The 18,151-nt window shown below is 34.4% G+C and overlaps 1 protein-coding gene across 8 annotated transcripts in view; it reads right to left on the bottom strand.

Annotated features, from left to right (window-relative positions):
• The window catches only part of CACNA2D1 (calcium voltage-gated channel auxiliary subunit alpha2delta 1), a 475,096-nt gene that overhangs the window by 31,718 nt on the left and 425,227 nt on the right, over nucleotides 1–18,151 (bottom strand). For 4 of the 8 annotated variants that reach the window (XM_077863845.1, XM_077863846.1, XM_077863848.1 and 1 more), the window contains 7 exons: nucleotides 16,886–16,947; nucleotides 12,830–12,906; nucleotides 11,558–11,578; nucleotides 10,841–10,901; nucleotides 4,740–4,837; nucleotides 1,301–1,388; nucleotides 193–255 (listed from right to left, as the gene is read on the bottom strand). In XM_077863845.1, coding sequence (XP_077719971.1) covers nucleotides 193–255; nucleotides 1,301–1,388; nucleotides 4,740–4,837; nucleotides 10,841–10,901; nucleotides 11,558–11,578; nucleotides 12,830–12,906; nucleotides 16,886–16,947 — 470 coding nt within the window. Of the gene's footprint in view, nucleotides 1–192; nucleotides 256–1,300; nucleotides 1,389–4,739; nucleotides 4,838–10,840; nucleotides 10,902–11,557; nucleotides 11,579–12,829; nucleotides 12,907–16,478; nucleotides 16,627–16,885; nucleotides 16,948–18,151 lie in introns of those variants that run through there. The other 4 variants (XM_077863847.1, XM_077863851.1, XM_077863852.1 and 1 more) reach the window with 2 other exon arrangements.

The following is an 18,151-nucleotide window of genomic DNA, read 5'->3' as shown; positions in this document are numbered from 1 at the left end:
AAAGTACAAATGAATAATCATATAGCATTTTCAAAGAAATAGGTTATTTTAATAGTGTAGATATGTTAAATGATTCCATTTTAATCTATTAATCAGTTTCTCTACAGAATGGCTTCCTTATACAGTAACGTACAGAACCTCAGCATAATTTTTTGTCACATACTGATTTCTACAGATGTTATTTGAACTTACTCTTTGGGATAAACTCTGGTAATCCCACCATCAGTCACAACAAACCGTGCTTTCACTCCCTTGCTAAAACAGAAGACAGAAGAAGGAAATTTTTTATTCCAATTACTCTTGGTAAGATAATAATTTAGAGGTTGATGATACAAAGAGAAATAAAACGAGTTCCTAAAATAAGGGAAGACAAAGTAAATATGCAAACTATGATATAATAGTGGACATATCTAAGGGTTATAGGGAGGATTCTCAAGGAAGACACATGGTAGTAAGGAAAAGCACAGCTGCATTTTAAAGAAGGAATTAACAGAGAAGACAGAGACGGCAAGAAGATCTTACATGTGGAGCCAAGAGCGTATGTTAAGGGAAAGCTAGTGTGATACCATTTGGTGTCATAAAAACATAAGGCGTAAAGTAAGAAGCAATAGGGAGTAAAGTGTCAAGGATAAGCTTCTTAGGAAATGGTCAGCTCATGAATGATCTTGAAATCTGTGCTGGACAGCTTCACCTTTATCCTGAAACTGGAACTGCATTTTACGAATGAGGCCGGCAGGGGTGAGTTCTATGGCGAATAGACTAGACGAGGTGCCACAGGTAGACGAATTGAAAGCCCTCAAGGCAGGAAAATCAGCTGCTGTAATTTCTTAAAAATGGGAAAGTGTGAAGATGACAGGACAACATTTTTAGAAGAAATATTTAGCATTTGGTGAGTGACTGGAAATGGGGTAGAGAAGAGACCGTACATGAGAACTGTAATCGGATCTCTCAATTTGTTGACTGGGTGTGTGGCAGTGTTATGAAAAGGCCAATCGAACATTCACTGGAAGTCCTGTTCTGTCACAAACATGGAAACACAAACATGCCTACTGAATTTAGTTTGTTCACTCTGCAGTGTATTGGAGGGAAAGCTAACTAATGGCATGGGTTAGTCCTGACAAATGCCCACTGCTGCAAATGCATGTTGTCAAGTACTGCAAGACGTTTTTCTCAAGAAATTGTTCCTAAAGATAAATAATAAACTAAAGGTACAAGGCCTGTTTTCCAAAAAAATTTCTCAGAGAAAAGCTAAACTGAAATGCAGATTATATATATATATATTTTTATTAAGAACACTCACATGTTTTTCTGCTTACTCCAGTAATTTTGGACAAGTTCATTTGTAAAGCCTGCATCCAGCAAGACTCTATTAATCAAATCCGTGTTACCTGACACACAAAAAGGATAGCCTCAATTACAACCACATAGTTTCTTCATTAAGATAATAATGAAACAAATTTAGTCTCTATTTGTAAAAGCAACTTAGAGTGTATAATATTTCAATAAATTAAAAATTAATCCAATATTAATTTTCTGCATATTTTAAAAATATTGTTCATCTTCCCTCTTATTTTTCAGGCTGTAGCCAAAATTAGTAGAAAAGCCAATTATAAATGAAAATTATTTTATACTCTATCAGAAAGATAGTCAAAATGCGCCATTCAAGAAACATTGAGGAAATAGCCTTTCCCACCCCTCTCTTTTTTTTTTAATAGGTTAGTATGGTGATTGCAAGCCATCATAATTTAATGGACAATTTTATACATAAAAATATAACTACATAATATGTATAGTTTTCTGCTTGTGTGTTTTGGCCAAGGAACTAAATAACTTAACACAGACCAGCACTATTCCAACACTGGCTTTTGGAATCAACGGGTAATGCTGAAAGACTACAGGCTTCAGGTTGTCCTTTCTGGAATAACCAAAGAACATTTTAGCCCAAATTCAAAGGTAGTGGAGGGTCAGATGGCAATGACCAAGGGTCAATTCACATGTATTCTTGAACAAAAAACTTCGCCTTTTTCATTTCTCTTGGCTTCTCTGTTAAAGCCCAAGAAATTCTGAATAACTTACAAATATACTCTGAAACTTAAAATTTATGATAAAATTTCATTTTATTCAGGTAAGGAATACGGGGCCTAAAATCTTATTACTACAAGAGGTAGGGAGTAGACTGGAAAACATTTTAGTTGATTTTAAAAAAAATTTAATATATCTTTCACCCAATTTTAAAGGATCAGTTTAATCCATATTTTAGACTTCATTTTAGGAACTATTTTTATTATAGCAGAAAACGAATCCCTTTGAAAGTCCATTTGAAAAGTGAATGATATAATTTACTTGCTGTAAATCTTTTTAGGTAAAAGAAATGAGACTGTTATTCTAATTTCTAATATAAATCAATTTTACAAGTAATTTCATAATTGTATTCATATTTCAATTACACTATAATTTTAAATTGTGTCTTGAAATATTTCCTCTGCTGCATACGATTCATAAACAGATTATATGTGTGTAAAGCGGTAAAGCTCAATACTTACAATCTATTTTTATATTAGTTCAGAAATAATGAGGGATCTGAAGAAGACAACAGCTCTATAGCAGAAACATTTAGGTAGGCTAATAAATTAACAGTGAGAACTATAATTTGATTAGATTAATTGCTTCCATAAAAGCAAAATTAAAATAGCCTGAACTGTTTTAAAAGAAACTATTTAGATTTTAATCACTGATACTTTTAGTTGTACATATTATTTGATAAAATGAGCTAAAAGATGATTGATGAAACTATAATTTATAACACTTCAGAGAAAAATGTAAATTTTATTTATAAATTTTACAGCTTTTTTTTTTTTTTTTTAAAGATTTTACTTACTTGAGAGAGAGAGAGAACATGTGATCCCATCTGCTGAAGGCAGATGCTTAACCAACTGAACCACCCAGGTGCCCCCAGTTATTATTACCTTTTTATAATTAAAAATCCAATAAAATCTTAACACTTCACATGGTTATCTAAGAACTGCAAGCATTTCCTATTGGATCACAGGGAGGGAGATTGAGGATGAAGGGAAATGAAGACATTGCAGAACAGACAATGGTATGGATATTTGCCCTATGATACTCAAAGTATTTTTGTTTCAACATATTTATACTTTCCTAGGACCTAGATGCATCCAATTAAATGAATATTCATTATCATTATTTCAGTTCTGTTTTGGGACCCCTATTAGTCAAGAAAATGAACAAGAACACAAGTAACAATGAAAGGCTCTGGTTGGGTCAGAGTGAGTTCACACCAAGTAAAAGGTTTGGCATCACTCTCATTCAGTGGTGATCAGTATCGCTTTCATCTACCCCTGACTGGTTTGCAGAGTAGCTAATTCTAATTCTTTTAGCTAATGTGAATAGTGCTAGAAGTTCCTTCTTTTTATGAGATAAATTTAAATTTGAGAGATGGCTTCAATTCACTTTTTATAACTGAGGAAGTTCTTTCCTTCCTAATGGAAAGGCAAATGATTTCAAAAAAGAAAAGCACAGGAGCACCTGGTTGGCTTAGGTAAGTATCTGCCTTAGGATCAGGTCATGATCCTAGGGTCTGGGAATAGAGCTCTGGGTTGGGCTCCCTGCTCAGCGGAGAATCAGCTTGCCTCATTCCCCTGCTCATGCTCTCTTTTTCTCTCAAATAAATACATAAATAAAATCTTTAAAAACAATAAAAAGAAAAGCACAGGAGAAGAAAGAGTGAGGATGAGAGGAGGAAGAGAAATGGACATAAAAGTCAGTTACAATTACTTCTTTTTTCCCAAGTTACATACACTAAGAAAACTTTTGCCATGCAGTTGGTTTTCCTCTCATTTCCACTGCAGGTTTTCCTGGTAGTACTTTTATTTTATTTTATTTTTTTAAGATTTTATTTATTTATGAGAGAGAGAGATCATGAGCAGAGAGAGAAGGGCAGAGGGAGAAGCAGACTCCCCTCTGAGCAGAGAGCCCCATGCAGGACCATGACCTGAGGCGAAGGTAGATGCTTAACTAACTGAGCCACCTGGGCACCCCTAGTAGTACTGTTATAGAATATTTTCAGGAACAAAACACAGTTAAGATTTTTAAACGTTTTAAAAGCCAAGAATCTGTTAATCTCTATGAAGTTTCATAATATGAATGGTGTAAATTTCTCCGAAAGACAAATGTACTGGTTAAAGCCTAATTACTAAAATTTTTATTTGCTCCCACTTGTTTTACTTCATAAAATGAAAAATTACAGATGCATAAACTATAAAGTCAACTTATCAAAACAGAATGTCAGGATAAAAAAACCCCAAAGTGACATATTTTTATATATACCTTGTTTTTATTCTCTTCATCTTAAAACTGTTTATATAAACTGGATAGAGATAAATAAAAAAAATGTGTTGTAGTGTTTTCCTCTATATAGCAAGAACAATAAAATGAAAAACCTTCATATTATTAAAATTAAGTTTCTTAAATTTGAAAGGAGCCAAGGTAAGGATGCCCTATTTACATTTAAACACTAATAGGTATCTATTACCTGGCTTTCAGGATGAAATAAAAATTCTTTCATATATAAAAGCCCAACTTGTTAAGTTTCACTACTAAAAACTCACAAAGTAAATAAATAACCAGCATACCAATGCACTAATGTTAACCAAGAGTTGACTACTTTGGATACAATTAGAGTGACACTCAACAGTTACTGCAAATCGGTATATACTTACAGGATGGGTTGTTTGGAGTTTTTCTATCAATAAACTCATTGAAATTTAAAAGAAATTCAGTGTTGTTATCTGATATTTTAAGGTCATTGCAGTAATCTCTGAAAAAAATATTTAAGATATTAGCTATAAAAATCACACCTTTAAAAGAATGAGCTTTCATTATTTTATTTGTATTTTCATTTTATTTCATTTATTATTTAAAAGAATAAATGTTTTCACTTCCTCAAAGGAACTGAAAACATTTTCTCTTAACCACCTCTGGGACTTTGCAAGCTTTGATTTTCTTGTTATTTCTATTTCCTCCTATCATCGAATAATACTTTGACAATAAGGGGTGAATGGTGTGGATAATATACATTCAGCACTTGTCCTCTGGACAACTGGTGCTTAACAAATGTTAGCTTTTGTTGTTCTTAATAACTATTGTCACTGTATGTTATGTATTTGGAGTTTTCATATAAAAATGAACAGAGAAAATTTGAAATATTAAATATCAAGAATAAACCCATTCTATGTTAACATTTATTAATGAGAAATTACTATGTTTAAAAAAAAACTTAGTGAAAAATGTGGCATTGATTTACCTATTTGCAAATATCTTTAATTCCTGACTCATTAGAAAACCTCTGCATTTAATCAATTGCAAGATTCTATTTGGGCACATGAGAAAAATGTATTCTCCCTAAAGATACATAGCTGGAAAAGGCACTTATTTTATATACTTCTCAGATTTTTTTTTTTAAGTAACACATGAAAATTTGATTACTAGTAATTTGTCGGTAGTTACAATATGGAATCTGAAACACCTTTTATACTATTAAATTAAAATTCAATGCACTATCTTACACTTAAATGAATCTGATTTTGTAACATTATGAATTGGTTATTTGGAAAATTTGCAGATCTGACACGTTTCATTTTAAAACTTAAAAATTACATTCGTTAATAACATCACCAGTCTCGCCAGGTAACTACTAGGAAGCAGTAAATTCAAATTCCCCCCAAATTCTTCTTTTTTTTTTTTTTGAAAGGACAAATTTTGTCACAAGCAACACATACATTCTATACTGTTCTCTTCAAAGTAAAAGTCTCACTTGATTATTGAGAAAATGTTTATCACATACCTAAGTCATTCTGTCAAGTAAAATTATATTTCACGAAAAAAGGGTGAAGAGCACCTATTTCAACTTGAAATTCAATCACACAAGTGCTTTACTTTGAGACAGCCAAGTTACTCTGGTATGCAGCACCATTCCCATTTTTTTCCCCACTGAATATTAAAAGACATGTACTCAAGGGTAAAGCTTCCATAAAACTAGTAATTTTTACTGCTTCCATCAAGGATATTTTAAAGTGAGACCGGCTCCCCACCCCCCCCACCCCCCCCCGCAGCCAGAAAGATTACAACAGTGACCAGAAGCTTCACTGCCTGGAGTCCTGCTAAGGTATCAGCTCCTCACAGCTTTTCTACTGTCTTCAAATGTTGACATGGAGAAAAGACCAATAATTACCACTATTAGGAAAATAGCTTTGACCTGGTGGCTTCTCTGAAAAGAGCCTCTGGAACCCATAGGGGTTTGAGATCCCTACTTTGAGAAATACTATCCTAAGTATTTTGGAAATAAAAAATATTTAAAAAAAAAACAAATATAAGGTTGTCATTAACTAGGTTAATTCAACAGAAGATAGGATAATCAAATACTGAAGACAGAAGTGCAATTATGTAGTGAACATTTTCAGATGCAGACCATCAGCTAAACAGCCTCAGAGAGTAAAGAGAATATCAGAACTTCAAAACACTGCCCCGCCCCGCCCCCCCAAAAAAAAAACCAACGTAAAACTTCTCAGTTCATGGAAAATTTTAGATTGGAGGCAGGGTTTAGAAAGGTGGCATGATTTTCACTCAATCATTATTGACAGACCTCAAATGGACTTCTTCCCATAATTAGCATTTAATTAGATGCTATCACACTTAATGTTCTTCCTTTCTCAATCTAACTCATCTTTGAAATGCCTTTCTGATTTATGAGCAAGAAAAAAATTATTCTATGTTTTAAGCTTTTCATCCCTTTGATGAACAGGTAAAAACAATGCTCTATGCATTTATATTTTACTCAGACGTGCTGGGTGTTCTTCTGAGATCGATTAGCATTTGATAATCAATGTACACACTTCGATCTTGAAATAGCAAGGAAATTTCCCAATCTGTGAAATGGGATAATACTATTAATTTACTATAGCATTTGCTTGTGCAGTAAAAATAATTATTCATGTAAAAGTTTTAACACGTTAGTTGAGATGGACATTCATTGGTTTGTCCCACAAGCTATCACGTTTCTCTTCTCTAGAATTTACTCCTTCCCTAAACACAGAGGAAATTCTACTCTTCAAGTCAGACCATGAAAATGGTTCATAGGTTAATCCTTGATGAAATGAACAGTCATTGCTTACAAATTGGGACCTGGAAGTTACATTTATCCTCTCTGTGAGTACTGGGCCTTCAACCATATTTTCCACACTGACTAACAGTAAAGCTCAGAAAGCCAGTCTGTGTGGTCTGCTATTCAATAATTGAGAGAGATGAGTGAAGAAGTTGCCTAGAGAAAAAAAACAAAACAAAACAAAACATGGATCTGAGATGAAAGGAGAGTCTTATCATTATAGCACATCTAATTTCAATCTCTTCTTATACTGTTAATGAATGTGTAAGTTAATATTCTGTGGGATATTGTTCTGTCTCTAATATTCTTTTCTAGCTAAAACTGCTTTTAGCAGTTTGAAGATGCTCAGTTACTTATGCTGGAAAAAGTGGTAAGATTTTAGGTATTTTTAATAACGGTTTTTAAAATATTCTTTACGTACTTATAGATTCTACAGACACCATATGTATTTATTCGGCACCTATTATGTGCCAAGCAATGGATGGGATGTTGTATTGAATGTAAATCGAATAGAGTTGTGGCTTTACTGGGGAAAGTAAATGACCTAAAATGGGCCAGTGCTCTAGTAAAGGAAATAGAGTATTCTATGAAGCAGTCAGCAAGAATGTCTAATCCAGTGAAAATGAGAAGGAAATTCCTAGATCAAGGAGCTTTGAAGTTGGGATTTGGGAAGGGTGGGGTGTGTCTGAGTACAGTCCATAATAGAAAATCAGTGGATCGAAAGAGCTAGAAGGGGAGAAAAAAACAAAACCCCAACACACATAGAAACTGAGAGAAATTTAGTTGTTTGGAATTCAGAGCAGAGGTTGGCAAACTTTTTGTAGAAGGGCCAGATAATAAATGATTCAGACTCTACAGGCCACAGGTCTAGGCCACAACTAATCAACTCTGCCTTTGTAGTAAAAGCAGCCACAGACAATACATCACCAAACAAGTATGGCTGTGTTCTAATAAAACTTTGTATAAAACAGGCAGTCTGCAGGCTGTAATTTGCTGGCCCCGGATTTAGGGTATAAGGACCACACTGTAAACTGGGATCTAGTAACAGAGCGATTGAAAGTGATGATATAAGATACAGATTGTCACAAGACACTATGGAACTATCGGTTCATATTTAGCAGATGAGAAACACAATTTTATTGAATTCCAGAAACTCTCTCCAGTTACAGAAATGAGACCAGACTGGGAAGTAAAGGCGCATTTGGGGAGGTAGGGACATCAAGTAGGAGGCAGCTATCATAGCTTAGGTCAGAGAAAGCACTGACCTGGATGAGAGCAAACACAGCAGAGTTTGGCAGATAAACGTGATACTCGTAAAATACATTGTATCTGGCAAGACTTGGTGGTTGGTTGAAAGATATAAACGAAAGAGAGGAAAGACAAATGCTTAGTAGACACTGATTTGAATCATGTTTAAAAGATATTCCTGTCAGTTTTCCATAAATATGAATGTTACAGGATTAGATAAGCTGGCGTATGCATCCTGGGTTTTTATCACAATATGAAGACATTAGGATATAATCAGGGATCCCTGGGTGGCGCAGTGGTTTGGCGTCTGCCTTTGGCCCAGGGCGCGATCATGGAGACCCGGGATCGAATCCCACATCGGGCTCCCTGCATGGAGCCTGCTTCTCCCTCTGCCTATGTCTCTGCCTCTCTCTCTCTCTGTGTGACTATCATGAATAAATAAATAAAATCTTTAAAAAAAAAAAAAAAGGATATAATCAAAGCAGTGCAGTACTGGCACAAGAAGAGGCACAAGGATCAAGAGAACAGAACAGAAAACCCAGAAATGAATGCATGACTATATAGACAATCTTTGACAGAGCAAGAAAGAATATCCAATGGGAAAGTCTCTTCAATGAATGGTGTTGGAAAACTGGACAACAATGTGCAAAAGAATGAAATTGGACCACTTTCTTATAGTAGATACAACAATAAATTCAAAATGATTAAAAGACCTAAATGTGAGACTTGAAACCATATCTCCTGAGGCAAGGGAAACAAAAAATAAACTACTGGGATTTCATCAAAATAAAAAGCTTCTGCAGGAGTGAGGGAAAGAAACACTCAACAAAACTAAGAGGCAACCTAGAGAATGGGAGAAGATATTTACAAATGGCATATCTGATAAAAGGTTAGTATCCAAAATAGATAAAGATAAAACTTAATACCTAAAAATGAATAGTCCAATGAAAAAATGGGCAGAAGACATGAGTAGACATTTTTCCAAAAAAAGACATACAGATGGCCAACTATCTGGAAAGATGCTCAACTTCACTTAACTGAGAAATGAACGTCAAAATTCCAATGATTCATCACCTCACACCAGGGCAAGTGCTATCATCAACAACAAACAACAGGTGTTGGCATGCAGACTGGTGCAGCCACTCGGGAAAACAGTGTGGAGGTTCCTCAAGAAGTTAGTTAAAGATAGAGCTACTTACAATCCAGCAATCTCACTACTAGGTATTTACTCAAAGTACACAAAAATACTAATACTAAGGTGATACATGCACCCTGATCTTTACCGCAGCATTATCCACAATAGCCAAATGACGAAAACAGCCCCGGCGTTCATCAACTGAAGAATGGATAAAGAAGATGCAGTGTATACTATGCACAATAGAATATTCCTCAGCCATAAAACAGAATGAAATCTTGCCATTTGCAACGACGTAGATGGAGGTACAGAGTATTAGGTAAAATAAGTCTATTGGATAAAGACAAATACTGTACAATTTCATGCACACGTGGAATTTAAAAAACAAAGGGAAAAATAAAGAGAGAGGCAAACCAAGAAACAGACTGAACTACAGAAAACAAAAAAAAAAAAAAAAAAAAGAAAACAAAATGATGGTCCCCAGAGGGGAGGTGGGGGGGATGGGTGAAATTGGATGGGGATTAAGGAGGGCACTTGCTGTGATGAGCACCAGGTGTTGTATGGAAGTGCTGAATCACTATATTGTACACCTGAACATAATACTACACAGCATGTTAACTGGAATTTAAAATAAAAATTCACAAAATTTTAAAAGAACTAAGAAAAAAACACTCAAATTATTATCAATCACATGAAAGCAGAGGTAGGGATAAAGGTGTATCTTAGGGTTAGAAAAGAGGAATTGTATGAGAAATACAATAAGGGAAGAGAAAAAAGAACATTAATCTTAAAAAATTATGTGAGAAAATGTCACTGTATTAAAATGCTTTCCCAGAATGTTGTTAGAGCATTAACATCAATCATAACCTAAGACATTCTAGCCTTATGTGTATACCTACACAGCTATCTGTGGATCTCAGTAGAGCCAACCGTGTGTATGTGTATATATCCACACCTACATACAGAGTGTTCGTGTGTACTCACATATGCGAAGACCCAGTTCTTCACTATTGATGGATACACTGGTATTAGTGGTATTTCCACTAAGAGCAAAGTCTACATCTGTCTTATTCACTATTGCATCCCTGAGTCAGAACATTGCTTGGCATACGGTAGTTCCTTACTGAGTTGAGTGCATGAATAGAGTACAGTTATGGTTTTAAAATTATTGCTCCCTTTGGTTCCATAATTTGGCAGTGTGATTAACTCAGAACTGTTCCTGAAGGCTCACCTATCCATACAAGCAATAAAAAAAAGTAAAATAAAACAAAACCAACCTTGGTGCTATGAACGTATAGCCAGATTCGTCAAAATTATCTGGTTTCAGTGTTTCCGAATCTGCAAAGATAATGTTACAGAATTAGATAAGCCATCCAGAGTATGCATCCTCAGCTTCTAGGACAATATGAAGGCATTAGAATGATAACCTAGTAAGAAAAAATAAAAAGAGTGTTTATATCCTAAATTGAAATACATCAATGAATATAAAGGTCCTTAACACTGCATACTAAGATTATAAAATCCATTTTAATTTCATAACACAAATTACACCAGTTCTATCAGAAAAATGTTGTGTTCTAAATATCCCATTTACTAACCCTGCCATAACCAAGGTATCTCTCTATCAATGTTACATCAGAGTTCACTGAACATCTCAACACAAAATTTTTATCATTACAGTAAAGAAAAATGATTTCAATAAACCCATCGATGCCTTTAGTAAATTAGTAACATTTTTCATTTTAGGTATGAATTAGTAAGTGGAAGGATAAAAACACCCAAGTTTTTAAGCCTCAGAGAAAACCTAAATGTGAAATAGACTGCACATGAAAACACAAGCATATTCTTCCCCCCTTATTGCTGCTAAGGTTTGAGTGATGGAGGAAAATCTAGCAGATGAGAAGCACAGAGGATAATATCCAATAGGAATGGAAATATCAGTGGAAATGTCAAGTGTACTAAACAAAGAAATTGAGCAACAAGAAAATACTTGCCCTTCATTTTGCCCTTTTTGGCTGTGAAAATCCATCAGAAAGAGAAAGCAGGGAAACAAAAAAAAAGAGGGTAAAGCAAAGGGGGTCACAAACAATATTTTATTCAATGACTTTCTTGAATAAAAATATTGTGCATAGATCAAAGGTTTATTTATGTACAGCTGTACTCTGGAAAAAAAAAAGACATCTTTTTGAAGACTGGAAGGTATGTCCTATCACTTACTACTAAAACATCTTCTCTGTACTGTGGTGATTTCAAGGGTCTATTTTGCAAAGTGTTTAACGCAGGTGCAATGGCGACGATGTTAGCCTATATTCAGAAGCATTTACCAACCATCAAAGACCAACTAGTCATCATCCCCTCATTTATCATGTGAAGAACGAGCTCATGCAAAGTTGCTGGTTGTTAAAAAGACCATCATATCTATCAAGTGAAAGTGTAAATATAAAAGTATAAATTTAGCATAATGAGGATTACAACTGACAGGGGACTGAAGGAAACTGCAGTTAAAGTCAGATGTAAAAGGTATATATACACACATACAGACACGCAATTTTTTTTTTTTTTTACTTCCTAACATATAATTTAGGTTGTTAGTAGTAACTGATGTACAAAAGATATGATGGTCATTTTACTTTACTAAATCCAGTCACCCAAAACAAAGATTAATAATGACTTAAAATATGCACTTATGTTAATAATTACTCCACATTCCAAAAGATGCTTTAAAAAAATAATCCATTTGAGTTACTGAAGACATTATTAATTTGGATTATGAGAAGGAAGTTAATTGCCAGACCAAAGCCGCCAATCAATGCAATTTAATTTATTCAAACAGAGTAGATGTGGAGCACAATATTATTCTTGCGAAATGCAAAAAAAAAAAAAAAAAAAAGAAAAGAAAAGAAAAATTAAAGCCTTATTAGCACAGTGCCATGAGTAGAGACCATGTGAAACATTTTGCACCAGCTAGCAGACCCTTAAAATGACAGCAACAGAGGACACAGCACTGCAATGATTCTATGAGCACAAAGCAAGGCAGGAGGGTAAGGTGGTGGGGATGCCAGTGAGACTGGGTACCTGCTCATATTCTATCCACGTAGAATATTTCTTGTTCCTTGCATGTTTGGAATGGGTTAGAATCATTGCTGTAGATTTGGTAGTAACACCTACTAAAATGTATAGGCCTTGGGCATTCTGATATCTAGACAAATTTATACAGCTGGTACTGAGAGATAAATAGACTCTTGGGTCGCTTTCATAGTACTTACATCTGGCCTGAGTTATTGTCTCTTCTATTTTGGCTTTTATATAGTAAAAACTGTAGGTTGGTAATACCAAGGCCAAACTGCAATAGAAACAAGAGAAGCATAAACACAAACAAACAACTTTAAAAAAAAAAAAAAGACACATCCAGTTAATGGAAAATCCAAAGATCTTCCTCATGGGAAAAAAGAGACATATTACTATGACAGGAAAATGCATTTAGCAAATAGAGTACTTTATTGAGTCTCGCCATCCAGAGTCCTCCGTTCTCTACATTGTCGGGAATCAGAAGAGACACAAGGAAAATAAGCTACTGAATGTGCCCATGAATTAGCGGAGAAAGAAGTGCCGTGTATACTGTATTTCCAGAAAAGTGTACTGAAAATACTCTGAGTGTTGAAAAAGATACAGAGTATCAGGGTTACATTTAGAGAAAATAAATAATATACTAATTGGATACCCCTCCTTCCTGAATTATACATCACGTTAAAGTGCTCTGCAGCAAATGTACGCTATTTAAAAATTACGTTAAGTATTGTCCTTTCTACTACACAATTTGTAAGATTATCTGAAATATACTCCCTGAAGGGGTTAAATACCCCCTATTTTAAGACTCTTGAGGAAAATCCCCTGATGTCTGTTGGTAAGAAAATTCAGATGCCTTTATAGCAGGAAGAAAGACTGCTTGCTCATCCTCTTGGTTCTTAGAGCATAAAGCGGTCAGAATATTTGACTATTAGGCAGTTTGAAAGAACACAACCACATATGTGTAATTCTTGCACCCTGGAAATGGCTAATATACGCGTGTAGGACTTAACTATTCCGTAGCCACATTCACAGCTTTGAATGACCTTGGCTCTGCTTTAATACTAAAGGAAACTTATGAACTAGTGGGTACCAAAAATGGGGATAGAAGATGCCCAGCGAACCGAGTATTTTCAAAGAGCAACATTCGATTAATGTGACCTACTGAGTCATTAACACTCATTTCTAATATTTAATCCAGAATCCAGCAATGCACAGGAAAAGGTGTGCATTTCTAGGCTTCTGAGTATTTCTGCATATTTCTAGATCTTCTTTTAAATTACTTGTTTCCTGTTTCCCAGGCTTTGAGAAGAATGCCCAAGCTAGATTCTCATTCTCTATTTTTTTTTATGGCTAATACAGAACAGGGCAAAATATAAAATTTCAGGTTTTCCTTCTTATGACCATATATGTTAAAAATTCACTCTACAAAATGGGAAAAAAAAGCAAGGGTTTATCTCCTACAACTTAATTATTCAGTCAAGATAGCAAAATGGGTGGATGTTTGTTACCTCCAATTCCCAAATCTTTCTCCTTCATTAAGTAATTCATAGACTGTCCTTATGAGAAAAGGTCAGAGAAATAAAATGTTATGTAGATATAATGAAAATCTCTCCGTTCATTTTATAGGTAACTTCCTTTAAGTGGAGGCAGAGATGGAAATTAAAATAAGCAGTGCAATTAGTCTGAAAGCAAGATGACCTTTCATGATTCGCTTGCCATTTATAAAATGTAGAGTAGAATTACTGAGCATTTGAAGATTGTCTCCCACAAATTCCTCTCAAGGGAAATTAGGACATTTTTTATTGCTCCATCAGCATTTATTGCTAAGAGAAACTTCTAATTAAAACCGATAACGTTATATCATGTGGCTGCTACAGTGTCACTCTCCAAGCTTGGGTTACATCTCACGTACCATAAAAATAGTGTTGGAACTCATGAGGAACACAAGAGAAGTTTTAAAATTGACATATCAAATATACATTTTATTGGCCTGCATGTCTCAGGTTGTTATTAAGAGCTACACTTCATTTTATAGAAAAATACAGTCACACTTGATTTACTTCCATCTCAAGGCAATGGTTATTTCTTCAACTTATAGCAGATAAAATCTTTACCAACATTCTGAGTTGATGATGTTGTCATATGCAGTGTTTGCTGTCTCTCTCCATATAAAACCAACAGACTGAAGCTGCTTTATTTTCTCCCAGGGATTAAAGCCTAATAAAGCTAGTGGCCACCAGGTGGATGCGAGAGCCCATGCGATGTTTTTGTGACTCATATAAACATGGTTGACTTACTTAAATGGAATATAACATACTTTCAACTCAATCATGATTCTATAAAACTAAATTCTTTATGAAAAAAGAGCAGTCTATTAATATAATTAATTACTATAATTCAACTGTGATACCTGAATTTACATCAAGGCTTAAGAAGACAGAAGTCACTAAATGAAATTGAATACTTTGTTCATTAAATCAAAAGATGCCCGTTCTTTCTTCTCCTTCTTTGACATAGTTCAACTATTTTTTTTGTTAATTGTGAATTTATTTATACAGTGATTCAGGGAAGTGCTATAGTGAAAACAGACTGAATCTGGCCCGAAGTTGTAAGTCCAATGTAGAGGACATTTGTGAGACTTTTACAAACATACTTAAGCAAGGTATAATGACAATTTAAAAGTTATGACTGTCATTATTGTTGACTCATTGTTAAGGTTAAAAGGATCCAGTTTTTCTAATTTACAATTTGTTCATCTAAGAAAAAAGGCAGGAAGCACTATTCCCACATAGTGAAGAGGAGATAAACTCAGAACCACATTTGCAAGCTCTCGATTATCAGCTCAGGACCAGTTAAGTAGAGAAATTTGAGAGTAAGCATTTAGAAAAATTTTCAGCAATTTGGCAAAGTCCATGTCTCTGAAAGCTAATAAAAAAAAATTTAAGCTTGAATTTTTAAAATCTTTTTTTTAAGTTGACTTAGTAAATAATTTGTGTTCTGTTTTATATAAATGTGGGTACATCAAAAATATTATGAGACGCAGTGGTCTATGTGAATGTACGAGTGATTGGCAGTGAGCCAGGAATTGAAATCTTTTAGGAATGAGAGGAAGATGACAAAAGATTCAGAGATGGGGATTTTAGGGAAGAGGAAGACAAAATGAGTAACAAGAAGGAAATATTCTGGGCAGCCCTGGTGGCTCATCAGTTTAGCAACTGCTTTCAGCCCAGGGTGTGATCTTGGAGTCCCGGGATCAAGTCCCACATCGGGCTCCTTACATAGAGCCTGCTTCTCCCTCTGCCTGTGTCTCTGCCTCTCTCTCTCTCTCTCTCTCTCTCTGTGTGTGTGTGTCTCCCATGTATAAATAAATAAAATCTTTAAAAAGAAAAAAGGAAGGAAATATTTCTATCAACCTTAGTATTAAGAGCATGAGGAAGTAGGACCACTGGACAAGCCATGACCTCCAAGAAAAGTTAGACCAAGAAAGTGAAGGAGATGCTTGGCAAGTGAAGAATGGAGAACTTTCAAGGCACTATAGGGTATTATTAGTCTGTCCAGCTTTCTAAGGCCCTCTCCTTTGGAATGACCAGGATGTTACAGACTTGCCATTCATGGGGTAAAGTTATATCAACTGAGCATTTATATCAGATAATAGTACAATGTAACAAGTTTTAAGTTAACTTTCCACCTAAATATAAGTAATATAAACTAATAATTTAAATGAGGAAATCAGTGGTAACTAAAAACTATTAGGCGGTTTTGTCACCATTTATTATCACTAACATAAATAGGTAAAATGATATTATTTTTAAAAGATTTTATTTATTTTTTCATGAGAGATAGATATATATATAGAGAGAGAGAGGTGGAGACACAGGCAGAGGGAGAAGCAGGCTCCATGCAGGGAGCCTGATAAGGGACTCAATCCTGGTACTCCAGGATCACGTCCTGGGCCGAAGGCAGGCATTAAACCGCTGAGCCATCCAGGGATCCCCTGTAAAATAATTTATATCACATGTCTTCATTTCTAAAATTTATATTCCTAGCTTTTTTCCATTTTGAAAATTAGAGCTATAATTTTATTACATTTTTACACTGGAAAAGATAACTTTTGTTTTAATTACAGTGAAAATAGTTTCTGAAAATGCAAAAACTTAATATTTATCTACTGCAAAAACTGCTACTAGAAATAGGTGAAAGACACTGAACAGAATACTTTTGTATACGATACACGTTTAAATCTAATTAATTACCTGTAATCTGTGCCATTCACAGGAGTCCACGTGTATGTCCTGTTGCCTTTGTCAATGTATCTCTAGAGAAAAAGTTTGATATGGTTGTTACCACCTTATAAAATCTATGTGAATTCATATGAAAAGCAGAACACTAAAATCTATTTATAAATTCTGTGGCCATTCAATACCCTCCTTCACAAATGTCTGATCTAGTCTACATTTACTTGTTCTGTTATGGGGGTGTGTGTGTATGTGTAAGCAAAATTTTAGGACATAAATAAGTATCTGCCTCATAACTTTTAAGGACTTTCAAGTACAAAATCTTAGTAATTTATGTGGAATTATTAACCTTAAAACTTTGAAACTATTTTCTAAGAAATAAATTTTAATAATACAATAGAAGGATATATTAGCTAAGCCTCAGATATTTCCGTACTAGAATGTGTTTATGAGAAATTGGTAATACCAAGAAGTTAACACATCATTTCTAGATCCAAATGTATGGTTAGCATATTACTATTGTTATTATGTCATTGTTATGGCATTTATCATAAGAGACTAATTACTTAGTACCACCGAAGGTCAGAAAAACAACTAAATCCACCAGGGGAAGGAAGCCCAAAGCTCAATACCTTGATGGATAAAGAATCTTTCATATATCGCTACAAATGATAGTAAAGAAATAATCATTCTTTCTTCTATTAGGCACAGTGATGGCATATATGCATCTTTATATTTTTTAAGTTGTCTCCAGCTTTATTATCATCATCAGAAGAATAACTTTCACTGAAATGTTACTTGGTCTTAGGCATCACAATAACCACTTTACAATCATTGTCTAATTTAATCGACCCCTGGACTAAATACTATTTTCTACAATTTACTGATGAAATAAAAATACCTAAGTCTTCTAAAAAAATTGACAGGATGAAGGATAATGTATGATGCCAAATTCATTTTATAACAACCATATATGTTGCCTTATGCAACAAATATTCCTCTGGTTTGCTCAACATGTGTGGAGGACAGAGAGAGGGAGAAAAGGGATTGGTGAGGAGGTTTCTGGATTAGAAAAATTCTTAAAAACGAAAAGGAACAATGTTCATGTATTTCATACCACCCATAAAAAAAAAGGCAAATCGGTGTCATTCAGTAAGTTAAAAAATAGCATACCATATTAAGAAAATAAACATGCAAGATAATGTTTTCTTGCAATATTATTAACAAGCAAAGTCTACAGGTGGATATTGGTTAGAGGAATTTACAGTAAATTGAAGGAAGAAA

This window comes from Canis aureus, chromosome 21, assembly GCF_053574225.1.
Source record: "Canis aureus isolate CA01 chromosome 21, VMU_Caureus_v.1.0, whole genome shotgun sequence".
NCBI lineage: Eukaryota > Metazoa > Chordata > Mammalia > Carnivora > Canidae > Canis > Canis aureus.
Note: the sequence above shows the minus strand (reverse complement) of the source record. Positions and strands in the feature narration are given on the sequence as shown.